Source organism: Engraulis encrasicolus, chromosome 10 (genome assembly GCF_034702125.1).
Source record: "Engraulis encrasicolus isolate BLACKSEA-1 chromosome 10, IST_EnEncr_1.0, whole genome shotgun sequence".
Lineage (NCBI taxonomy): Eukaryota > Metazoa > Chordata > Actinopteri > Clupeiformes > Engraulidae > Engraulis > Engraulis encrasicolus.
This window is the reverse complement of record NC_085866.1, coordinates 55,582,161-55,609,660: the sequence shown is the minus strand read 5'-3', so window position 1 is coordinate 55,609,660 and position 27,500 is coordinate 55,582,161. Positions and strand designations below refer to the sequence as shown.

The window sequence follows — 27,500 nt, the reverse complement described above, 5'->3', positions numbered from 1 at the left end:
AAACAGCATGAGTGGCAAAGGTCCAAATGAGGAGCTCTGCCAGTGTGAACACTCAGTGTCTATGAACATGTGAACACTCAGTGTCTATGAACATGTGAACACTCAAGGCGCGTTCAGTCCGACAGAGAACTGTTAGTGCCCATTCCCGCACCTTATCTCGAACCAGCCGGCATGTTCACGCTGCAAGTCTGAGCATTCAGTAACCGGAAAGTTGGATCATGATGCGAACCAAGAAATACTTGTTTTATCTCTGTAAACAATGACAACAATGTGGATGTCAGCAGGTTCATCCGGAGCTCGGTATGAACATGGGTGGTTTATAGGAAATCATTTTAGTTTGTAACGTAACTGGTGCGGGAACGGGCAACGGCACCGTTCTGATCGACCTGAAAACAGTATTATTGGCTATAAACATTTGAACACTCAGTGGTTACAAACCACTAGTACACTGAGCTGGGATAAGCCAGAATGTGCCTAACATGTGAACATTATCTATGGACCAGAGAGATAGCAATTCAGGGGTACATTTCTTGAAACCATAGTTGCTAACTACGTTAGCTGCTTTGTTGTTCGCAATGCAATTTTCTATTAGCAACTACCCAAGTTGCTAAGTGGTTTACAACTACGCTTTCAAGAAATTCAACCCAGGACTACTAACCATACTATACCTTATATGTGGGTCCCAAATAATTTTCTATAGCATTTTTTGTATTTTTGTTGTTTACAATTTGTAAAACAAAAAGGGCTGTGCATTTGTGAGGTGTTACAGTATAACGGCTATCTGCGTCATTTGTGAACCGCTGTTAGCCTATATCACACACACTCTCTGTGTCCTTCACACACACACAAAAACACAATTCCACCGTATCCTAGCACAGATGAAATTTATTCACAGTCACTATTTGGACACATTTCCTTACAAACACTGGCAGCACCTGCCAATACATCAACATACAGATAACAGCCATAACACCTTCAGAACCGCACGATTTCTTATCCCCCACACTTCCTTCCTTCCTTCCTGTGTGTATTTGCCCATTATGAATTGCTGTGTTCACAAGCACTATGCATATGAAATGTCTTCTCCATGCATCTACGCATTGATCAGGCTTACTGATGGGTCTGTAACAGTACGCAAAGGGGGCTCTATGGAGCAAATTGAAAATATGTTTCCTGCTGTGATTGGACAAGGGCTGAGGGGAAAACACATTTGCATCATGAGATAACACATCCCCAACCCCCTCTGCAGAGGTGTCACAGGTGCTGTGAGCTGTTAGTCAATGTGTCGTGACTGATAAGAATGTCAGCTGCCTTTCCCAGAGTAGAGCGGCACATGCCTCAGCTGAGGTGCATTCTGACCTGAAGCAGAGAACTTGGATAGCATGGATTAAAGAGGGGATTGTGTTGATCGTGGATTGTACTGTACTGTACAATAGCTTCCATAATTTAAATATAGGAAGGCCTCCAGAGGCACATGTACATGTACGTATTTTGACCTGAAGCAGATAACTTAGATAATCATAATAATAATAATTATTTATTTATTTAATAAATTATTATTATTATTCTTTCATTTTATAGCGCCTTTCAAAACATCCAAGATCGCTTAACAAGGTATCATGTAGGAATGTGTGCATGTGTGTGCGCGTCAGTGTGTGAGTATGTGTGTGCGTGCATGTAATTGAAGGTGCTTGTGGAACTAGCAGCCATAAGCCTCCAGGAAAAGATGTGTCTTAAGGTGTTGTTTAAACATGGTCAGTGAAAGGGCATCCTGGATGTGGTCGGGTAGATTGTTCCAAAGAATAGGAGCAGCTACATGGAAGGCTCTGCCACTGGTAGCCTTGAGCCTGGTACGAGGGACAACCAGCTGGCAATTGAAAGCAGGGATCTTGAGGGGTCATAGGAGTGAAAGAGGCCTATGAGTTAGTGGGGTGCCAGACCATGGAGGGACTTGAAGGTTAGAAGGAGGACTTTATAGGCAATATGTGACTTTATGGGGAGCCAGTGAAGCTGCTTGAGATTGGGGTGATGTGCTGCCAGGGTCTAGTGCCTGTGTGAATACTGGCAGCAGAGACCTGTACATGGGTGGTTGACGTTTAAGGGCATAACTAAAAAAAAAAGTTTTTCCAATTCCTGAAAAAAATAATGGAAACAATTACAAAAAAAAGAGAAAGCACCGTGAAAGGTCCGTGGAATTTCGCCTTATTTTTGCCATTTTTGGGAAAATGTGTCCTGACCTGCATCAACACATTGCATAGGCATGTCACACCGCAGGGAAATGAAGTCACACCACAGGAAATGTACTGCATTAAGGTCATTTTAATAATTTTGTATACATGACTGACATCTGAGCTCAAGCTAACTTGATAATGATATTGTGTTTAATCATAATATGTTTTCATTTATTAAAATTTGTGTGTTTATTTTCTTCTATAAGAGCAGTCACCACAGGACACCATAAAATGAACCTAAGCATTGCGTGACAGAAACATTTCATTATGAAGACATATTAAGAGGTCACCTTAAACTTCCACAGCACTCTCCAATAACTGAGGTACTGACTGGTTAGGATCCAGTCTTTAAGACCCTAGTTGGCGTTGCAGCTGCCCATTCACAAACATTGACAAACATGTCACCCCACAGGACGCAATTGGTGTTACGAAATTGAACTTGTAGTTAATATTACTGTCTTGAGTTTTTTTCACATTCACATATCTTAATATCAAGTTAATATTTATGCTATCATGCCAAATGCTTCATACCTTATTCAAAATGTTGTTAGTTAATTTATATATACAGTCCCAGGAAAAAGTTTGTACACCCTTTGAAATTTCTTACCTTTCTGTCAAAATTGGTCATAAAACATGGTCTGATCTTCCCGGAAATCTCAAGAAGGAACAACCAGAGTCTGCTTTAACTAATTCAACCCAAACATTTACAAGTTTTCATATTTTCATTGGCCATAAGATGTAAAAATTCACAGGACAGCAAGGCATAAGTAAGTACACCCTTGCATTTAATAGGTTTTAACCCTAACTTAGTCGCAATAACCTCAACCAGATATTTCCTGTAGTTGCAGATTAGATTAACAAAACAATCTGGATGTATCTGGTCTCCCTCTTCTTTAGAAAACTGCCTCTCGTCAGCAAGGTTTGTGGGATGTCTGGCGTGCATAGCTTTCTTGACTTCATGCCATATAATCTCAATTGTTTTTTGTCAGGGCTTTGACTGGGCTATTCCAGAATGTGTATTTCATTATTATGAAGCCATTCTAAAGTCGATTGGCTTCTAAAGTATGGGTTGTTGTCACATTTCAGCACCCATCCTCTTGTGTGCTTCAACTGTGTGACAGACTACCTCACTTTTTTCTGTAAAATATCTCGATAAACTTCTGAGTTCATTGTTCCACTGATAATAGAAAACTGAAAAGGGCCTGAGGCAGCAAGGTAGCCGCATATAATGATGCTCCCGTCACCATACTCAAAGGTGGAGATGATGTTTTGGTGAAGGTGTGGTTCTCCAGTTCTCCTCCAAACATGACATTGTGTGTTCCCCTGAACAATTCAACTTTGATTTCAACGTTGGTCTACAGAATATTTTGCAGTAATTCTATGAAGCATATAAATGCTTTTTTGCAAACCTCAAAGGTGCAGCAATATTTTTTTGGACAGAAACCCCATTCATTTTAGATTGGCAGAATGAATCCCATTTTTAGCTATTTTTGGTTACATCTCCTCTTCTGAGTATGGTGGCGGGAGCATCATTATATGCGGCTACCTTGCTGCCTCAGGCCCTTGACAGTTTGCTATTATCAGTGGAACAATGAACTCAAGTTTATTGTGATATTTTACAGAAAAAAACGTGAGGAAGTCTGTCACACAGTTGAAGCACACAAGAGTATCATACATACCATAATGGGTGCTGAAATGTGACAACAACCCATACTTTAGAAGCAAATCGACTTTAGAATGGCTTCATAATAATGAAATACACATTCTTAAATAGCCCAGTCAAAGTCCTGACAAAAAACAATTGAGATTATATGGTATGAAGTCAAGAAAGCTATGCACTCCAGACATCCCACAAACCTTGCTGACGAGAGGCAGTTCTCTAAAGAAGAGGGAGACCAGATACAAACAGATTGTTTTGTTAATCTGATCTGCAACTACAGGACAAGTCTGGTTGATGATATTGCAACTAACTGAGGGTTAAAACCTACTTAATGCAAGGGTGTACTTACTTATGCCCTGCTCTCCTGTGAATGTTATGGCCTTATGACCAATACAAATATGATAACATGTAAATGTTTGGGTGGAATTAATTAAAGCAGACTCTGATTGTTCCTTCTTGAGATTTCCGGGAAGATCAGACCATGTTTTATGATCAATTTTGACAGAAATGTAAGAAACTTCAAAGGGTGTACAAACTTTTTCCTGGGACTGTATATTAGATTCCAGGTTTCATTAATGTTACAGTCACACCGCAGGATATTTGACATATAAACCTTTACATAAATCTTAACAAAAATGTTTCTTCTCATCTAAGACTAATATGAAACATAATGTACCACATCTTCTTTCATTGACATTTGTTTTTTAAAGGAAAAATAACAGTTTTGTAGGTTTTTAACCAATGTTGCGAAAAAACAGGGCGTCACGTCAACCACCCACATATTGCAGTCTGTCTAAGGCCTTGTTGGGTAGACCAAGCAGGATGGCATTGCAGTAATCCAGACGGGAGGAGATGAAGGAATGAGTGAGAGTCTCTGTAACTGTCTGGAGTCTGGAGTCTGGAGATGCTTCCGAGATGATAGATGACATTTTTAATGTGAGACTGAAATGAAAGCGGTGAGTCCAAGATGACACCCAGGTTACAGGCTTCAGGGGATGGGATGATGGTGCATCCATTGATAGGATTAGTAGTAGTAGTAGTAGTAGTAGTAGCCTTTATTTGTCCCACTGGGCAATTGTTCCCAGTATTCCCAGGATTGTTCCCAGGATTGCGATTTTAAATCCTTTATTTGCCCAAGCATGTAAAGAATTTCATACGAACAAAGGAAACACATGCTCTGCATTTCTAAAGTGGCAATCCTTCACTGACACTCATACTGCCAAAATTCCAAAAACAGAGTGGCATTCAATGTGTTAATAGTCACTCATTCAATTTCCCAAGTTAGCTGAGAGACCAGAAAGACTGCTCTTTTGAAATTGCTGTGCTGCTCTGTTCTCTCCTCTCCCCTCTTCTACTTTACTCTGAGCTCCCCTGGTAAGAAAAGTGTAATAGACTTTAAAACAAAAGTTTTGGGAGGTCTTGTACTTCCATTATCCTGTAGGACTGGTCCCAGTGGTCTAGTTCAGCGCTGAACGCATGAGAGAATAGCCGAGCAAACGACAGCTTTGGCCTCCCTGTACTCCTGTGTCACTTTAATCCACTTTAAACCACAGTTTAACACCTACCCACCATCCTTGTCCACTTCTCCCTCGCCCAGCCCTTCATCTCTCCCTTACCCATTTCATCCATCCTTCCCTCTCTCCATCTGCTCACCTCTCCATCCATCCATGTATCTATCTATCTATCCCACCTTCCTTTCTTCCCTCCAATTTCTCTGTCCATCCCTTAGTCTTTCTCTCCCTCCCTGTATCCCTCTTTCCTTTCTTTTGTCATTCTCTCTTCACAGCTGCCACATCCCCCATGGCCCCCCTCTTCTGTCTTCCTGAAATGTCACAATGGGGTAGTGGACAGAGGGACTCCTACCACAAGAAAAGGGACAGGCTAAGGGACAAAAAATCACATAGAGTGACTCAGGACGACACCTAAGAACAGACCAAGCCAAGCGATCACAAAATCCCTGACTCAAGAGCAGGTTATGCTTCAATTCCTCTAACTTTTGTGTTCAGGTCAAGTTGGAGCATTTCTCTCTTTATGACTTTATTACATTATTACTCCATTTTCATTGTTCCCTTTTCATTTATACTTTGCAAAGAGCATATTGAGCATTGTTTCAATGTAATCCTGGGACTATCATAATTATATCCCCAAAAATGTGCTTTTGTGTGCGCCGCCGTGTCCGCCGTGTCCGCCGTGTCCGCCGTGTCCGTCGTGTCCGCCGTGTCCGCGTCCACATCTGCATCCGCATCCACGTCCGCATCCGCGTAAAGGTCTTTCCTGGTAACACGTTAACTATTGAACGGATGGATGGCTTTGTCCCAGATTTGGTGTGTTAATGCTCTAGGGTAGGTTCATGAATTGATTAGATTTTGGAGGCCAACACTTTCAAGATAGCTGAATTCAAGCTGGAGGAATTTTTGTTTGGCCCATAACTTCTGACCAGGTGGATGGATTTGGCCCATTTTTTTTTTGCTTTGTATTCACAAAAGTTGTTTGGTTTTAAGCCTATGCACGGCACTGATATATATTTAATATATACATTTGTAAATAGGTGGACGGGAGTGGTGGGAATGATGGAGGACTGGTAGCATTGCGTTTCATGGATATATCTCTAGCAGTCGGAGACGACTGCCAAGGCCTACAGTAGTTGTTACATGTAATGTAATGCATTATCTCAGGCTTTTGTGCTGTTGTGATTGACACTTGTGCAATGTGTATCTGAATTGTGGATGGTCTGTTTTATACAGAATGCTACCTTATCACTACTGCCAGACCTGGATTCACTTATTATTTGTAGTCTACCATAAACAGAAATTGTATAGAACGAACACACACACACACACACGCACACACACACGCACACGCACACACACACACACACACACACACACACACACACACACACACACACACACAAAATAAGCACCCACATTTTTTTAGTCATGGCTTATGATAAATGAATGTAGAGGAGATGGTGAAGCCTGGTGATTTATTACACACAGAACACTGAAAACATAAACCAACAAATAAATAAGTATACATGGAAAAAAATTCAGTTGATTACAGGGCTCCTGCAACTACATTACAAAGACTGTGCAAAGGGAACTGCAAAGGCAGCCATGACATCAGTTATGTCACCTGAACTTGTCACCATCTAGTCTGATGAAATGGATCGTTGGCGTGGTCATTCATTTTTGCCACTGTCTTTCATGATGTATTACCCCATTAAACACTTTGCATTGCAAATCATGATATTCACACACACAAACACCTTACGTTCCAAAAAAATAATAGGTGATTCTAGAGATTGCCATTTAAAATAAACTAGTTATTTAATAAAGCAATTCCCTGCTTGAAAGCAAAGCATCATTCTGTGCTGGGGAACAAAAAGGGTAACAGAAAGAAACGGCCAGATTGCCTTTCATTATCTTGGGCAATGAGAAGTGAATTACAGTCAGAGTATGTCAAATGATGATTACAACGTTTAGTTAAGATTGGGTGTGAGGCCAATTAAGAGAGAGGGTCATCTTCGCCCTAGGGAGGAGATGAGATCCCCTCATTGAAGTTCAAGACATGAGAATCTTACTGGGGAATTCTACTGGAAGTAGTAGTGGCCCAAGATGCCATTTCCCTCTCATGCTTTCCAATTACAATACACCCTTAGTGTGAGAGAGGAAACATATGATTAAATCTGCAGCAGTAAGGACCTGTCTGTGACAGCCTACGCTTAGGGAGAGAGAGAAAGAAGAGAGAGAAAGAAGAGAGAACTCTTTAATATTCAGTCCCTTGTCACCACTCTCCAAACGCACACCCTTGTTGTTGTAACTACAGTGACAGAGCCATTTTCTACAGCACTGGTTCAGGAAATTGTCGATGAGGGAACTGCTCTCAAGTGTGAGAGAATTCACAGGCTGATAGAGAAGGAAATATACTTCTTTTTCATTCCATCTTTTTCTTTTTTCTCTTGGTGCCACTGCCAAAGGTAAGATTTCAAAAGGGAAACCATGTGATGTGCCATGGTAAACCGTGTTGTGCATTTTCAAAGAGTTTTGTGGCAGAGTAGATATTTCCACCAGGATTGCACTCCCATCAGTTCTCCTTGTCCTTCCCTTATGGAAGGCAAGAGAAACAAAGGAGTAGCAGCTTGGGGTAAACCAGCAGCATAGATCTGGAGGAGCCTTCCATAGTCTTGTCTCCAACAAAGCTGACGAACTGAAGAGCAGCACCGGTGGTGGTGAATGAGGACTGGTTGATATGTTGATCACACACACCTGCACCACATACTGTGTGGACAAAGGACTGAAACACTGGGAGGGAACTTAATCCCAGTGCTGTATAAAAGACTGCAGCTTCTTCTAGCCATTGTCTGTGGATAGGCCTACATCCAGAGGGACTCTGGTGACTTTGCTTTTGATGTGAAGTGGTCCTTTTGTATTGTAGCTCTCGTAGCTATTACATAAAGGACTTGATGCTCATCACTATTACGCTGTGGGGGGTTTCACTAAGAGTCTTTAAATGAGTGCCATGTCCTCTGGATGCCTACACGGCACTTTAATATAGGGGGTATGCTGGGATGTATTAAAGATCTGTAATTTACCCCATCACAGTTTTAGTTCAGTTTTCTCTCAGCCAGCCAAAGTAGCCATAATTATCTCCTCACGACTCCTGTCTGTCCTTATCCTCTAATAGCCACTTAGTTCTCTTAAAACACAAAATATGTGCAAGCTATCAATTCCAAGCTCCAGAGGTTTGGTAGTCAATGTGGCTACAACAGCTCAGAGCAGAGTTGATAAGAATACATTGGTGACCTCTCTACAAAGCCAAATTACAAAACCAACAAAATAATATTATGCTTGGTTTTGATAGGCTGAAAGTGGAGGAGTTTGTCATGCTACAGTAAGCTCTGGCCTTTGGCCTTGGTCACTGACTGTAGCATGCAAGACAGCACAGGGTGGTGCAGCAGGAGAAGGGAGACAGAATGGGCTTTAGGTGTGTGTGTGTGTGTGTGTGTGTGTGTGTGCTTGTGAGTAGGCATGTGTGTGTGAGAGTCTATGTGTGGGAGTGAGACATGTGTTGAAGCCGAGAAGGTGGGATGCAAAGTGAAGGCCGGCGTGAGCCACTGGCAAAGAGAAGTGAGCTGGAGGCTGTAATGGAAATGAGAGAGGGCTTACATAGTCCACCAGAGTAAGTTTCTGCTGGCTGTATATGAATTGTATCGTGATGCGTTCAATACCCCTTAAGGTGGGCATACACTGTGCGATATTTTCAATCGCTCAATCACGTCCTCATATTGTACGAGCTGAGGGTCGGATGTGAGGCTTGTTTTCCTGAACTGCAGATGACAAAAAAACGGGTAAGGCAAACGTGCACATGAGGTGGAGATGAGGAGGCACTCAAGAGTGAATCACACTGCCCTGTCAATTTGTTCATGTGTTGTGTCAAATCAGGTTGTAGCATGGCTTCAACTATGCGATTTACTCATGAGGGGCAACCAGGATTTCAAACAGTTTTGATTTTCTTGCAGATGGCAAGCTGGTTGTGAGGTGAAATTGCTTGTCGTTACCCCATGTACACTACACAATGCAAGACTCACAACTGACCTCCAATTGAGCAAGAAATCGGCCCGATTGTCAAAAAGTTGTGCGAGTGACAAATCACGGCAAAAATCGGGGCAAAAGTCACAGTGTAAGGCCGGCATAACAAGTCAAGTCAAGTCAAGTGTACTTTATGGAGGGGAATAATCTTCATTTGACATAGGCCTATACCACACCAAGTTACCTTTAGGGTTGCAGGTGGATGTTTAATCAGTGGATTACCACCAAGATTTGTTCTTATGCAACCCGAAGGACAAAATCCAATACTGCATTTTTGCGGCTTTGAGTCACTTATTTCCCGGGAATCTCGGGAAATGGCTCGTTTTCAGGAAAAATGTCCAAGTAACCTTTGTAATGGTCTACTCTGAGACTGTTTTAGATACAAGATGTTACTCACATGTGAAAGCGAGAGATATCGCCCTGATTGCAAATTACGCACGGCCACGGTTGGCGCGCATATATATTTATATATATACATTTCATGGTGTTCTAATCTCGTGGAGGGCAAGACCTAGGTAAATGCATTTTGTTGAAAGAACCAACTTCCGAAGCCCACTGAGTGAGAGGAGGTGGTAAACTTTCCCTCCCCATCTGTACAAACCGAGCCAGAAGTTCAGAACCTTTGTTCGACTCCCTCAGAACGCTCTGCCAGTGAGAGGCCCAGTATTTCAGAAGTAGCTCACCTCTTGTGACAACATCCAGTACAGATTTAGTTATAATTTTGGAGGGAGAGAGAGAGAGAGAGAGAGAGAGAGAGAGAGAGAGACAGAGAGAGAGAGAGAGAGAGAGAGAGAGAGAGAGAGAGAGAGAGAGAGAGAGAGAGAGAGAGAGAGAGAGAGAAAGAGAGAGAGAGAATATCATTTGCAAAAGCCAAAAGGGACTTCATAAAATGCAGACCTCCACAAACTTTTTTTTCTCTGCCTGCTATTGTATGAAATATAATCACTGCGTTGAAAAGAATTCTCACAATAATTATGAAGCAGAAGGAGGCCATGACAAGAGAGTAGCAATTACTGAAGGCAGCGGGAGAGGCCTGTCGTGCCACCACCTGCTTCAAGGTAATTCTTATTAAGCAGCACCAACGGGCAGCCAGGCAGGGCTGTAGGGAAGAAGGAAATCAATCAATCAATCAATCAATCAATCAATCAATCAATCAATCAATCAATCAATCTATCTATCTATCTATCTATCTATCTATCTATCTATCTATCTATCTATCTATCTATCTATCTATCTATCTATCTATCTATCTATCTATCTATCTATCTATCTATCTATCTACCATATTTTGACTAATACACAGATGCTTATGACGTGATGTATCATGCGTAACTTTTATAATTCATGATGCTTTTTCACAGCAATCTGCTTTGCCACAGTATGTGTATACAGTACAGTACAGTACTGTACTAAGGAGCAATAGAAAGGCTCATTTCAGTAGGCCTACATCTTATTCTTCAGTACATCTTATTCAACTGCTGAAAGAAGACATCAACTAATCCAAGGGGACAGGGTTACAAGGTTTCTCTGAAAATACTGTACAAACAAATCACCTCCAACACATCATCTTTGGTTTACTGCCTTAAGTTGCACTGCTGTTATGTGAGCGTTTGAGATTGTCAAAGCACAAGACAAATCCATCTGATGTTTTCCGAGAGCCGCCTCACAACTCTGCAAGGTCCCTGGAAAGGAGGCTGAAAAGCTCATTAAGATGTGTGAGAGCAGATGTCAAGGCATATCTCTAAAGAAGCTCTGAATGAATGTGAATGGAGGTGGGGATTACGGCAAAATACAGAGATCGCTCTTCCCATAGAAGTGTTCATGAAATAGGCACATTGCAATCAATGGCCAGTTGTGGAACACTAAGTGAAGTGCTATCACTTCACATTACTAGTGCTATATAGAAAGCATGTGTTTTGAATCAATATTACTGTAACATATAGGCAGTGAAAGTGACACAACAACAGTCAGACAGACAACCAACATCCAGAGAGAGAAAATGTAACTCAATTTAGAAATTGTAAACAGATGCAAAATAATTTAACCAGTCACCAAAGAGTGAAAATGGCAAAAAAAATGCTCATTAGGAAGTAGTTATATAGTGCTAATGCATGGTACCAGTGAAGTTAATTGAGGGTTGTCTATGAGGAATTGTGTAGCCGTGCCCGCCCAGTAGGGTGGTGAGTGGAGGTTGTTGTCTTATTGGGATTGAACTTCTGCCACCGATTTTCTTCCTAGTGTTTTAAAAGTTGGTGTGTTTAAAAAAGTCTGTGAAACTTTCCACTTTCTACTGCATCAACAGTGAGGATGCTTAATGAATGTGATAACAGAGACGCTGCACAAGACCTTCTCTCCACCATGAACATTGAACACACATATGCACACGCACGCACGCACGCGCGCGCGCACACACGCACACACGCACACACACACACACACACAGAAGTAGAAGAGTCGGAGAAGTAAGAATACAGATAACTGCACATTCAGTAATTCACATATTCACACCCCAGTTAAATACAGTATGTTATAAGCCATCATTACCGTTTTCCAGCCTTTTAAAGAGGACTTTGGCCATAAAGTGTGATCCTCCTCTGTAGTATTAGCAGGAACATGATTACCTAACTAACGTGCCCAATAAAGCGCTGTGAGGAACTGGACAGCTCAGTGTTCCTCAAGGGAAACAGCTGATTAATTCCTCAATAAATCCTGAGTGGAGGCGTATAAAAGCCCCATAATAAAGTGTTTTTTTTTAGCTCCGTTGCTACAGCTACCCACGCTCATAATCTTGAGGTCTTGGACTCCATTCTCATGGGATACTTTCATGCTGTATATAAAAAATGAATGCCTTCCCGTAGTATTACAGTATATACATGTACTGTATATCAACTGACGATGAAAAAGAGTAGGCTATGTGCTTGATAGATAAATGTAAGAAAAGCACTGCCTTTGAACTTGATCATATTCAAAAGCAGCCTAAAACTGCATCTACCACTGTGAGCTACAGCGTACTGTACAGTACTTTCGTAAGGGGCCAGGTTCAAATAATGATAAATGACGCAAGATGAAAGCCTGCTGCAAACTGCACTGAGCTGCACAACTCTTGGTCAGTTCAAATTCAGTTTATATGCCCGAGACCACCTAAGCTTTTACTGGAATGGGTTATATAAAATGATGTACTACATGGGTCTGTTTTAGAGACTCATTTCTCTTCAATGCTGTATCCATGCAAATACAGATTATGTGTGTATGTACAGTATGTGTGCATGCACATATCTCTTTTGGATTAGCTGGATTTAACTCACACTCAACCCACTACAACACAGCACAGACTGTTGTTTAAGAGAGGGCTTTTATGGAGAAAACCACTGACCTGACCGTCAGGGAAATTAATGACCCTTCACTCCACCTCCACCACACACATATGCGCACATGCACACACGCGCACACACACACACACACACACACACACACACACACACACACACACACACACACACACACACACACACACACACACACACACACACACACACACACACACACACACGGACAGCTATAAATAGAGTTGTGGAATGGGAAAAGGTGCGTGACTTCAGCAGGGGAATAACTATTCAGAACTAACGTGCTGCATTGTAAAACGCATGGACTGCACACAAAGAAAAAAGGCCATTGTGCCCACAGCTATCGCAGTGACACTCTGCCCACCACAGGAAACCAGAGTGTTATGCATTCCATGATGCATTTTTTCCCTTGACACATTTGCATTCTAGCAATCAGCCTCATATTTAAGCAGCCAACATAGAGGACTACTGCATCACTGTATTCTGTAACAATTATGTGCTCATTATTTTTTTTTCTCTAATTACAGTATAATATAAAAAACGTATATTGTTGTCTATTAGGCCTACTGTATAATGCTGCAATATATGTATAACTACCAAATGTTGTGAATAAGTAGGACGTTTTTTTCTCTAATTACAGTATAATATAAAAAAAAATAATTATTATAACATAATAATTATTGTATATTACTGAATATAAAGCTACAATATATGTATAATTACCAAATGCTGAATGCTCAAATGTGAATAGATAGGACGTTCTGATACATTTTCCAGTAACTGGTTAAAGACAAAACTACTTTAGATGCATAGATGGTTGTATGACCCAAGCAAGGACGGGCACAGCCAGGTCAAAGCAATTTTGGCTTCATTTTTGTAGGTGTGTGCGTGTGTGCGTTTGTGCGTGTGTGCGTGTGTGTGTGTGTGTGTGTGTGTGTGTGTGTGTGTGTGTGTGTGTGTGTGTGTGTGTGTGTGTGTGTGCGTGTGCGTGTGCGTGTGTGTCTGTCTGTGCCTGCGTGCATGCATGCGTGCGTGCGTGCGTGTGTGTGTGTGGCGTATTGCCTTCTCTGATTCATGGCACCAGTTCTATTTTGTGTTCAATCTCTCTGAATTGTTGAAACCGCTTCACTTGTTATTGCTCCACATGCTGCTAGCTGCCAAAGTTGTTTTGGCCAAGAACAAACCTTATGTGAAATATGATATGTTTGTGATACTAAGTGAGTAATTACTAAATCACCAGTCATATTTCCAAATACAGGGTGGGAGAGTGAATTGAAGGTGTGAAGAAGGAGTCATGAGAGAGAGGTAGAGGTGTGTGTGTGTGTGTGTGTGTGTGTGTGTGTGTGTGTGTGTGTGTGTGTGTGTGTGTGTGTGTGTGTGTGTGTGTGTGTGTGTGTGTGTGTGTGTGTGTGTGTGTGTGTGTGTGTGTGTGTGTGTGTGTGTGTGTGTGTGTGTGTGTGTGTGTGTGTGTGTGTGTGTGTGTGTGGGCTACCTTCCCCAGTCACAGGTGGTGGGGATGTGTGTGAGAACAGATCCTTTAATGAAGGCCAGGGTCTTTGTTTGCACTGTCCTACCTGTCACAGGCAAATGTGTACATGTATGGCCACACTTAACTGATTGTAGGTACTTTTGATGAGACCATTTTTATTTGCCAGTAAACTAACCAGGAAGAAAGGACTTTCAGGCTTTCCATCAAAGCAATTATCACATTTGTATGATAAAGTGACGTAAAGATGATTTATCTATTTTTCCTAATCAAATGCTTCAAGCATGTTGCTCAGCGTCTAACCCTTTGTCCATCTCCATATTTCATGTCTGCCTGCTGCTTTGTCCAATCAGCCCTCTTGCTGTGGAGAATAATAATCCAAATAATAATAAAAGAAAACATATATAGCTGCTGACTGACTCTCTTCTTCACCTTCAAAAACACAGAGGTGTACTACCATATCCCAGTCCAGCTACTTCCTAATTCATTAGCCATCATTTCAGCACTACAAAAGCAGATTATCCTTGATAAGCCTGACTAATGTTAAAGGTCAAGGCAACGGAAGAGGGAAATGTGTGGGATGATACAATATCTCCACTGTGGGCACTACAGGAAGGCACAGGTTTCCCTTTTTTACTCTGGCAGGAAAAGGGGTCCATTCTTTAATGTTCTTCCTTTAATCCATAATAGACAAATGCCTTACTGAGTGAAGACAGTGCTTTCTTGTGCAGTGCCTGTGATGTTCTAGTGTAGTGTTCATTTGAGTTGCCATTTGAGCCTTTGACAATGACAATACAGTAGTTTCGTATACGTATATAGGCCTATGTCATGGAAATCTTGATTACGGTTCCAATCCACTCACACTTGCCTACATCAAAGAGTGCTGTAGAGTTAGGCAGTGTGAGAGATTAAACCTAACCTTTCGCTTACAAGCAAAATCAATTAGCTCACAGTCATGGCCTTGTTATATTGATAAGCGACTAAATGCAGTGATTCATCAATATATTTGAGCGATTGCCTATAATTGGTGTATGCAGAATGAGACTCTTGGGTACGGGGTCGGCAGCAAGGACTGCAAAGAGCAAGGGGAGCAAACTAACACTAAAGTCTTACAAGAACAAATTTGTATTGCATACTATTTGGTTAAGCACAAACCTGGAGTGTGTTTCTCGAAAGCGTAGTTGTCAGTCAGTTAGCAAAAAAAACAAAGTAGCTAATTGAGCTAGCAACTATGGTTTCGAGAAATGCACATCTGATGTTCTCTGTGCGGTTTTAGCAAAACATATCTACTGGACAGACTGGCTACAAGCATGCTAATATGACATTCAACTATTGGTTTTGGTTTTATAAGAACTATTGCATACATCAGTGTTTTTCAACCACTGTGCCACGGCAAAAAAGGTTGGAAAAACACTGGCATACATGATGGCATGGCGCATGTGCACTGTCCACCGATTTGTGATATAAACTGTAAACAGCTGTGTAGACTTCACATAATACAGATTAATCTGTTAGGTAGCTTGCTGTCAGTAGCAGGAAACTATATGCGTGGTGTTTATTAGGTGATAAAGATGTTTAATGGCTCTTCAATGACAACAGGGCAAATACTCATTAGCGGGGCTGGTTAGCACACGCCTGCCTTTCGTCGAGCATTGGGCTCTGAAAGCTAAATTCAACTGTCTGGGGAAGGAGTGAACAAAGTGTGTGCAATGCAAAATTATTAATAAAATGAACTAGCAGCAGCAACAAAATAAAATGGTATCATTCATAAGTGACATTGTCACTTTTCACTGTAGTGGTAAATTCAGTACCACTTCACACTGCAAAATTTTACTAAAATGTTTTGGAATATTACACTTGCTAATGATTTTCACTGTTCCTAATGCTTCCGTTAAACAGGTAGTTGTGTAACCTTTTTTAACTCTACCTCACCCCTTTCATATAAAACAGCCAGGGGCATCCTGTGCAGAGTGATGCAGGGAGACCACACCATTAAAAGAGTCCTTTGCCATTAATTAATAATAATAATAATAATAATAATAACTTGGTTTTATATAGCGCCTTTCAAGGAACCCAAGGTCGCTTTACATTGGGGGGGCGGGGGCGGGGGGGGATGGGGATGGGGGGGGGGGGGCTGGGGGGGGGGGTTTGAAGGGGCAGGGGATGGGCCAGTGAAGTTAAAGTCCATATGCCTCTGTGAATAGATGTGATTTCAGGTGCTTCTTGAACGTAGCCAGTGTGGGGGCCTGGCGTATGTTGGGAGGTAGACTGTTCCAGAGCGTGGGGGCAGCAACACAAAAAGCTCTGTCACCAATTAAGTATGGCTGTAAGTGATTACTTGCAATAGGGGTAATTGTCACAGTCAGTGGCCAGCAATTAACATTTCGAAGACCCTGTATAAGCCTCCATTTGGCAACTTAGAGTCATTTCGTGCTTGAAATGCATGAATGTCAGAGACATAAACTGTGTAATTGACGGGGTCAGAAAAACTAACAACGTAATTCAGCTGAGAGGTACCGAGTGTTCTAGAATACAAATCAGGTTAACACAGACGGATGTCCTCACATTGTTGTTGCTGCTTTTCTAGTGGATTGTTTCATTTCTGTAAAACACTGAATGTTTCCCCAAGTCAAAAAGCTTTGACTTACATGCACAACACACAGTTACAATGACTTCCCTAAAACAAACAACAGTAGACAACAAGCTACAGGAAAAACAGAGCAAGAAAAATCTGACCATGCAAGAAATTCCTACTAGAAGTTCCTAAAATCCTAAAATCCTCTAAATCTTCTTGCATTGCACAGATTCTGTTTAAAAGCAACTGGTGCTTCTATGTATACTCCAAAGCTTCAGTTCTGCATTTCAGGACAATGGATTTGTGATTCGCTGCTCTACCAGAGCATCTCTCCTCAGCACCATGGACAGTTACCTAACCAAGAAACAGCCATTAGCTTTCTGAAGCTTACAGCCCACTCAGACGGGCATTACTGAACTGTCTTTTTTTAGGTCCAAACATTGCTGCAATTTCCCTGCCTTTCAGGGGAAAACAACACATTTCTTGAAAAACATAATGTCCCATGTTGTGATAAAATAAGTAAAATCAAGAAACTAAAACTTGATAGCCAGGGCAAGAATAATGCATTTGAGAAAGAGCATGCATTTAAGCACTCAGCAACCATGACTGGGCAGGCAGTGGGAGAGGCAGGCAGAAAACAGCCTTCAAGTTTAGTTTTTTTTTCTGCCCTTAGGACTGTGAAACAGGGGCAGACACTGCTGTATAAGGCAACTATCCCATCTCATCTCAGCCCAGCCCATTTGGGGCCTGCAGATAGAGCAGAGAGAGTCTCTTAAGACCACTCTGAACATGCTGCCTGCAGACAGGAGGCTGGACAGTACAGTACAGCACAGGCCCCAGTTCCTGGATCACAGCTACTTGCACTCTACTCCTCCTGGGATACAGCTAATGGAGGATTACATGAGGATATTGGACAAAAGATCTGGAGGGAAAAGTTAAATGACTTAAAAAAGAGAGATGCTTTCCATTTCACCATGGCATGCCTTGGTGAAAATAGTTTATGGTACAGTATAGCACATACATTATATAACAGAATGTTGGAAATATTGTTAGTTTTTAAAAAAAAAAAAAACTTTGAAAAACTAAGCCATTTGAAAAGGTTCTTATTTTTAGTCACCTTATTTTTTAACTTCCTTCAACGGTAGCTATGATAATTCATAGCAATGTAAACTATGTATGTACGTAGTTAATTCTGAAGCCCAGGGGTGCTGACAGGGGGGGGAAAGGGGACAGTTGTCCCGGGCCCAGGAAGATATGGGGCCCAAAATTGGTTCCTCATTACATTGCATCTATTAGATGCACCCCTTTCAGGTGGCTTTGTCCCGGGCCTGGATAAACCTGCCAGCGGCCCTGCTGAAGGCTCACATAAATTGACCAGGCATGATCTAACATGCAACAGCAATAGCAGTAGCAGTAGCAGGCATGATTTAGCATGCAAAAGCTACTATAGGTGCAGGACACATAACAGGGTTATATATTCATAATGCCCTCGCAATGTATCTTTGTCATACCTTAACAAACACACGTGCACACACACACACGTGCACACACACACACACACACACACACACACACACACACACACACACACACACACACACACACACACACACACACACACACACACACACACACACACACACACACACACACACACACACACACACGTATGTATATGTACAGGACGTACCTGTATGTATTGTGTATCCCAATGAAGGCTTTTTCTCAATGAGTGTACTGTGGTCTGCTACAACACAGGAGACATGAGAGTGCAGGTGTGAATAGGAACTGCTGTCTGTCCTTGCACAGGATGAATATGATAATAAAATAACTAAAAATCGGAATTTAATTGTGATATTGAAATCGTGACTTCAATCTGGATTTAATCATTCGAATAGTGACCGGCCGTCAAGCGTACTTGAAACAAGAACAAACTGACAGGCTGGTGTTTCTCGAGAGAAATTTGTCCACCTGTTTCATGTTATTGCCTTTTACATAATTATTACAATTCAGTTTTATTTTGTTCATCCTCTATACAATTCATTCTTGGTTATATTTCATTTGGTCACAATTTTAAATGAAATTCTGCAAAAAATCTATAATTGTGATCAATAATCATGATTCCGATTTTGACCCAAATAAACGTGATAATCATTTTTTTCCATAATCGTGCAGCCCTGTAACTCAGCCTCTCTGATGAGACAGAATCACAATTCTTTCATCTTCTTCCTAGTGAAAAATGTCTTTCTCACCCTCTTTCTGCCTCTCTCTATTGTTTCTGTATCTCTCTCTGTATATCTCTCTGCATCTCTCTCTCTTTCACTCTCTCTCTAGGGTGCTATGGAACCCTGCTTATGTTTTCCACTCTGAAACACAAGCCAAAAAGAAAAAGGGGATAATTTAGCAATATCAGGGTAAACAAACATAAAAGGATTTAGCCATCCACCCATGCCGCCAAAGAATGAAGAGAGTTACAGCGAAAAGATTTGAAATGTGGATTAATAATTGAAAATGGGAGAGCAAAATGTTCAGTGCATTCAGAAAGTGCAGACTGCAGAAAATGAATCAGCGCTTCTTTTATCAGATCTAGGGTCATATCAGAACAAAAAAAGGGAAACTTTCTGTTTTGCTTTGATACATGGAATAAGAGAGATAGTGGGTGAAAGACAGAGAGAGAGAGAGAGATGCTAGAGCTCAGCAGGCACTGCTGTTCTACCACGTCATCACATCACACATTTGGCAGGAAGATAAAGGCTTTCTTTCTTTCTTTTGTTCTTTCTTTCTTTCTTTCTTTCTTTCTTTCTTTCTTTCTTTCTTTCTTTCTTTCTTTCTTTCTTTCTTTCTTTCTTTCTTTCTTTCTTTCTTTCTTTCTTTCTTTCTTTCTTTCTTTCTTTCTTTCTATCTTTCTTTCTTTCTTTTTTTGCTGGGAGAAGTAAAGTAATGGTGAGGTGTCAGGTGGACATTTTAAATATTGATACACAGTTATCACTTCAGAAAGTCCTATGCACAGGAAGAAATTGTGCACAATAGTATATTTCACAACTGGTTATTCTTCCACAAGCAGTGTTAAAATTAACTCTATTCAACACTTTTCTTTTTTCTTTGTGCCAACACATGCTTAAATGATACTCTAACCAACACGTACCACATAAATACTGCTCAACCACACTTGTCCATACCTTAACTGTTCATTTGCATTGACTGAAGAGCACAGGTCTACCTGCACAAGATGGTGGTGCCGCCAGTCATTTTTCGGTTGTGTCAGCCATTGCTGTGACCACTATTGTGTTTTTTGTTTCTACCACTTTGTCCTCAACATCCACCTTCTACAGCCAAGCAGCAGATACAGGCTCATCCTGACTGAAGCCCTAACTATGAGAGGTTAGGGGGCAGAAGGGGAGTACTAGGAAGGAATAAACTGGTCCAGATGGGGGCTTGGGGATTTTTACAGTGACTAGGGGAGAGCTCAATTACCAGCAACTCTGCAGTAACCAAAGAAAATGTCTGACTGCCACGTATCAATACAAAACATATTTTGAAACAAAAATCAAGAAAACACTACTGAATGTTTTCAGATTTATTCCATGGATTGAGGAATTCCAAACCAAACTATCACACAGGGAAAAGGCATAAGCATTTATTCATGTCAAACACACATACATTCACATGCATACAAACACACATGCACGCACGCATGCACAAACACGCACACCCTTGCTAATATAACACAACAGAAATTGAAGACAGCAGCTAAAATATCAATGATACATGATAAAGAGCGTCATGACCAGTAGGCTATGTATAAATGAATTTTGATGCCAGCTATTGGTGGTCCATATATTATTCAAATTGAATCCCCCAAGGCCAACTCCTATAAAAGTACTTTGCCTTGGAAGAGCCTTCTTAATGACTAGATCGACTTTCGCTTATTGCTTTCTCCTCAGCAGAGCTCGAAGCTCCAATTAAAAGGCTCTAAAGCTTTATTAATAATAAGGCACGGCGGCCATGATGTCCCGAAGCAGAGGTCAGGTATAGTCGTCACTTCTGCCCACTAACAAGGTCCCCATATCAGAGAGACTGGCCTCTTGCCTACGGAAGATAGGCCTACATAGAAGGGTATAGGGAATAATACATTCTTTCAGCAGCATATTTGTCACACTTTATGGCAAGCTACATTTTCATCTTACTTTTTTCATTCTCTCTCTCTCTCTCTCTCTCTCTCTCTCCCTTTTATGGTGAATGGAAGGATCAACATGCATGTAATGTAAAGTACACTTTTTAAGTGGTGACAATGGTTCACAATAAAGGAGTATTGAAGGTCTCTCTCTCTCTCTCTCTCTCTCTCTCTCTCTCTCTCTCTCTCTCTCTCTCTCCTCTCTCTCTCTCTCTCTCTCTCTCTCTCTCTCTCTCTCTCTCTCTCTCTACTTGTTCACTTTGGGTCCTTGTTTATGGCTACATAATCCTATCACATCCCATTATGTTTTCCACAAGAACCAGATGAATCAGACCTGTAATAACTTTCATCCAAGCTGCCTGATAATTCACACAAAAGCTGTATTTATAAAAAGCAATGTTATGCCGATAAAAAGCCCCATTCCCTTTCCTTCAATGGCAATAACGGTGATTTTCTATGACTGTAACAATCAAAGACATTATACATCTGAATGAACACAATTATCAATCTGCACAGCAGCCTACAAAATAAAGATTTGTATATTTTATCATTATAAAAAAAACTCATCTTGCTTGGCCATTCTGACTACGGGCCACTCTACTGAGGGCATGAAGGATAATGGCAGGAGCCCAAATCATCCATGACATATGTACAGTGCCCCTTACTGATTATTTACTTTTTGCACATTTGTCACACTTAATATTTTAACAAATTTAAGCATTAAACAAGGATAACCCAAGTTAACATACAAAAACCCATTTCTTCTGTGATTATTTCATTTGTTAAGAACAAATGAAATCTGCAATTTAACATGTTTTTGTGTTGACTTGGAAGTTATTTCTATCTACCATTTCATCTTGCTTGATCTGAGTGAAGAGGATGCAATAAAAGATAAAAAATACATTAGTAAGGGGGGAAATATGTAAGCCTACTTTTGCACAGCACTCTATCTATCTATCTGTCTGACCCTATACTGGCCTGAAGACATGATCTGGAGAAACTAATGCATGCCTTCATTTCCAGTAGGGTCTTACAGGCCTCCCCAAAAAGTCCATCAAACAGCTTCAACTTATTATCCAAAAAATGCAGTATTGCAGCAGAAAAAAGATTGACCACATTACTCCAATTCTGAGATCACTGCACTGGCTCCCAGTGAGCCTTGACTTCACAACTTTACTTATTGTGTATCATTAAATGGGATGGGACCCAGCTACCTACTGGATATACACCAACTAGGTGCCAACTAGGTGCACCAACTAGGTCACTAAGATCAATGGAGAAGAACTGCTAATTCCAAAGGTCAAAGCAAAGTGTGTAGAGGAACCCTTTAGCTTACCCTGCTTTGTAACTAGCTTTCAGATGATGTAAAACATGCATCCACTGTACATAGTTTTAAATCCAGACACAAGAAGAAGTTGTTCTCAGATGCCTTCCCTCATCAGCTTAATGATCAATGTTTCATTTTAATGTTTTTAATGTTTTGTGATTGTAATTATTCAATGTTTTATGTTAATGTTCTAATTTTCTTTGATTCTAATTATTAAACGTTTTCTTTCTCTATTTCTTGTTTTCTTGACTCCTTTAGTTTTATTTTTGTGAAGCACATTGTATAAAGTATGCGGTACAAATAAACTTGCCTTGCCTTGAGCACACAATTAGCTGGCATATGTCTGAACACCGCAGTACACCAGCCCTACACTTCCGAATCTGTCTAAAACCACAGTACATCGTTCTTCCTCCAGGCAGGGATTAATCAGGACTGTTTTAGGAAATGTTATGATAAAATGATGACCTATTTGCATACTGCCTGACTCCATATTCAAGAGTTTGTTGAACTCTACATTTTATCATAGTGATACCAGCTTCACTACTCTTTTCTAATCTACACTACTCTTCTCTACTCTACTGTCAATATACTCCAATCTACTCTACTCTACTCTACTCTACTCTACTCTACTCTACTCTACTCTACTCTACTCTACTCTACTCTACTCTGCTCTACTCTACTCTACTCTACTCTACTCTACTCTACTCTACTCTACTCTACTCTACTCTACTCTACTCTACTCTACTCTACTCTACTCTACTCTACTCTGTTGTTCTCTACTCTACCCTCTCTACTCTACTCTACCAGGCTACATCAAAATGAAAGCTATTACTTGCCAATTGACACAGATAACCAAACCAGTATGGCTTGGAAAAAAGCACAAAAAAAACCCATCTTCCCAAGGCTTCCCGATGAGGAGTTGTGTGTAGCAGATGTGTTTGAGCCTTGACAGATGGCCATTAGAAGGACAACCAGCAAAAAGCAAGAGTGAGATAAAGATGAGGCAGTGGGGACTGTGCGTTTGTTGTGAAATGCACAGCTTGCACTTTGGTGCTACATTGCTAATTTAGCCGAAGGAGATGACTGGACCATCAGACAGCCTTGTGAGGATTCCTGTGGAGTGCATTTGAATGGAGAGTAGGCCTACACAGATTGATCTTTATGACTACTTTGCTGACTACAAAGTATGTAGTTTGATATTTGTTTTTTTTAGCAACAGCTTTGGTTCTATTGTCCTTATTTTGCATTTTCTTGTTGTCATAACTGCCACAATTATATTCTATAACAAGGAAATAAGAGTGCATGTCTGCTACTGTAAACTTGATGGAATTGTAGGAAGAACAGTGCTCCTGTCAAGGGGAAGCAGGTGTGATGTCAATAAACAATACATTTGCATAAAATACACAAAATAAGAGCAAAAAATATTATGAGAAGAGAAGGGAAGAGAAGAAAAGAGAAGAGAAGAGAAGAGAAGAGAAGAGAAGAGAAGAGAAGAGAAGAGAAGAGAAGAGAAGAGAAGAGAAGAGAAGAGAAGAGAAGAGAAGAGAAGACTCTAGATGCAAACAGTGAGGCCAATGATTTGGCCAAAAATGTATTCCACCTGCCTCTTTCCCACGTGACAACATGGCGGCTGCCATCTACAGTATAGCAGCGGCTGAAAAGAGCTATGACTTGTTTGATTGTGTTTATGTGTGATCAGATTTAGGGCTCCCTAACACCATGGCAGTATGGAACAAATGAGATTTCCCCTTCCTCAAATATATCCACTCCCCCACCTGCTATTTATCACCTGGCCCGGATTTCCCATTTCCACACCTCCACACTGCTTTCCATTTTTTATGGGCCGGCTGAAAAGGAATTTTGCCATCATATCCAGCCAGGCAACTCCTGGAATTTTCCTCAGTTATTGAAAGGCTTCTGAAAGATTCAGATGTGGAAATGGATGCAGATTTACAAAGTCGGCTATGTGAAGAAAACACAATTTTAGAAAAGACCGGTATAAGCAGACATATACACAGCACAGGTCTTGTGGTTCGGTGTATTATTAAACTATAAATTGTCCTACTGATCTTGCCAAGCCTTAAGGGCTTAATATGGGCTTGTGTGTGTGTGTGTGTTCGTGTGTGCGTGCGTGCATGCCTGCCTGCCTGCCTGCCTGCCTGCCTGCCTGCCTGCCTGCCTGCGTGCGTGCGTGCATGTGTGCGTGCATGCGTGCGTGTCTCTGTGTGTGGGGAGTTGAGGATGGTAGCACTGCCATCGCTGATGTTGAGCGCTCTGGAGGGAGGGGTGAGGCGGGGTTAGGTGTGGGTGCGTGCGTGCGTGCATGCGTGTGTGCGAGCTGACAACATATCAGGAGGCTCTAAAAGTGGTCCAGGCATAGCAGAAGAATGTCAGAGAAATACAAAGTTCAAATCCATTTGCTTGTCAGCTGTTGATATGAGCACAGGGATCGAGCTTAGCAGAGTGAGAGGACAGGAAAGAGGGCAAGAAAGATGGCTAGAAAGCAAGAAACTCAGAGAGACAGTAGGAGAGACAGTCAGGTGGAGCGATTGAGTGAGAGAAATGCAGAAAAAGATACAGACATACAAGAGACATACAGTAGATATAGAAAAAAGAGAGATAGAGAAAGCAAGACACGAGAAGTGAGACATTACTGATGGGCGAACCAGCCAAAAGACAAAGGAAAACATGAATTCCATCCCCTGTTTCGGATGCTATGAGCTGTCTTGGAACTGTACAGTGACAAGAACGGCAACCTTTCAGTTGATTGCATGAGCCTGCAGAACATGTGTTCTCTCAATCTGTCGGCCTAGAGAGAGAGAGAGTGAGAGAGAGTGAGAGAGAGAAAGAGAGAGATGGGGGGGAGAGAAATATAAAAGAAAGAAAGAAAGAAAGAAAGAAAGAAAGAAAGAAAGAAAGAAAGAAAAAGACCAGGCATTTTCAGCTCTGTTTGCTTTAGCTATTTATCTTTCCTTCTCTGGGTTTTATGAGCACCTGAAAAGACGAGTTGTCACACTCTGAATGAAGGACAAAATAAATGATGTGGCAAAGAAATGAAAGAGTAATGGGGGGGATATAGTGGAGGTGAGAGGGTTGCGAAAGACAAGGTGGGTGAAGGGTATCAACCAAGACACGCTGGTAAGATTCACTCATGCGAGCCACACTTGCCAATTCTGTGGCTTACATCATAAAGCAAGATGTTCCACGGTTGCCGTGACACCAAGGTTAAGGCATAAAACAAGATGTTATCCAGAGGTTATACCAACTATTCTTTTAATTCTAACATAATAGACAATCTCTGGTTATAATGGTTGTCCCCACTCACCCAATATGGCTAAACTGGTCTAATACAGCCCAAACACTCGTTCCTGTCTTAAGTGAATGGTGGGACCCAATCATTGGTAAATTAGAAACTAGAAATAATATCCACATTACATCATTTCAATTTGCCCACTTTAATACACACATTGATAAAGCAGACAATTATTTTGCATCTGCTGAGTAATATAACAGGCATATTCCTACAGACTTGTTTTTTTTCCCACATTAGCAAAGGTCTTAAGATGCCATTTGGGGGATGCATCAACTTCATATTTTAGGACCAAATGTTATCTTAATAGATGAGCACGTCATTTTAAAGGTCATTTGTACTGCATGATGATGGCATTTTGCTACTGCGTGATATGATGATGGCATTTTGCTTTATATCAGTATGGGGAAAGTGTTCACGCGACACAATGCCATCACACTATTAAAGTGATGAATTACCCCAATGAAGAACGTTGAAACGCAAGTCATAAAAATGCCTCTGATAGCCTGGACCAGCCCATCATATCTGTGATGCTTTACAATGGGGCTTGGTTGAAATCACCTGGCTGAATAGTGACAGGGTTAGGGCAATGCATTCCAGACTTGACTGTCTGTCCAACCTTTCAGTTTTACGCTGTTTTGCTCAAATAATTGAGCGCCAATGCAAAATGGAGACTTTGCACATCATCATAGAGAACAGTCTAACTGGTTGCCACACTGTTGGATACACAGTACATACTGTATGTATTTGAAAAACATGTGATGGCTGTGCATCTCAGAGAGACTGCATATTGGAGATTTGCCAGATGTATTTTACACCCAAACTATCTGATATACACTGCTTGTATTCTCAACCAATCAAATTCTACCCCACATTCAGGAAATATATCAGACTGCCATTTAGGCAAGCTGTGAGATATCTGATCACTGCCTACAACCACGCGGAGACACTTAATTATTTACTTATTTATTTTACAAGTCCTCTGATTTCAAAGGTGATGGAGCATGATGCATTGGATGGCAACCAAAGACAATATTGGTGTGATCACATGGTCTAGAATATGGAGGAACGTCTGAGGAATTTGCCAAACATTTGAACTCTTGAAATGTGCTGGACCATCGGTAACACTTTATAATAATGTTCCTTAGTAAAGACTCAGTAAATAATTAACTAATGATGAATAAAACATTAACAAATGTTTTTATTATTAACTAAGCTTTATTAATGCTTGATAAAATATCTACAAATGATATCTGCAAGATTTTACACACCTTATAACAGAGTATTTTATTCATTTACAAGCCACTTGTAAATGTTTGATGAATATAAAATATTAACATAGCATTTCCTAGTCATTTACAAGCATTTGTTTACATTTCCTAGTCATTTACAAATGTTTGTTAATGTTTTGTTCATCAATAGTTAATTATTTATTAAGTCTTTATAATGCTTTTTTGCATCCATTATTCTAAAGTGTTACCGGATCTTGTGTTGGCTGGCTCCCAAAAGCAGTATGGATAAATAAAAGATCTTTCAAATCATTCTAGCGACACTGGCACAGTTCTCAGCTGGCCTGAGAATATTATGGCATGAGTATGACCTTTGGGACTTATGCCAATGTATCTGATGTCAATGTAGGGATTAACATTGAAGCATTGGATTTCTTCATTGTCATGATATTTTTTAGTTCAAACCTGTGTTTCAACACTTGCCAGCACTGTGATCTTGCAAGCTAGTATATTAGAGGATTTCATTTTCCCCATCGCTCTCATTTGAAAAATGCTGGACCACCCTATTGGATA

At 40.9% G+C, this 27,500-nt stretch overlaps 1 protein-coding gene across 1 annotated transcript in view; it reads right to left on the bottom strand.

Annotated features, from left to right (window-relative positions):
- The window catches only part of LOC134457386 (metabotropic glutamate receptor 4-like), a 227,956-nt gene that overhangs the window by 132,762 nt on the left and 67,694 nt on the right, over window positions 1-27,500 (bottom strand). The window contains exon 3 of the mRNA XM_063209386.1: window positions 25,320-25,341. Within this exon, the coding sequence (XP_063065456.1) occupies window positions 25,320-25,341 (22 nt within the window). The remainder of the gene's footprint in view (window positions 1-25,319; window positions 25,342-27,500) is intronic.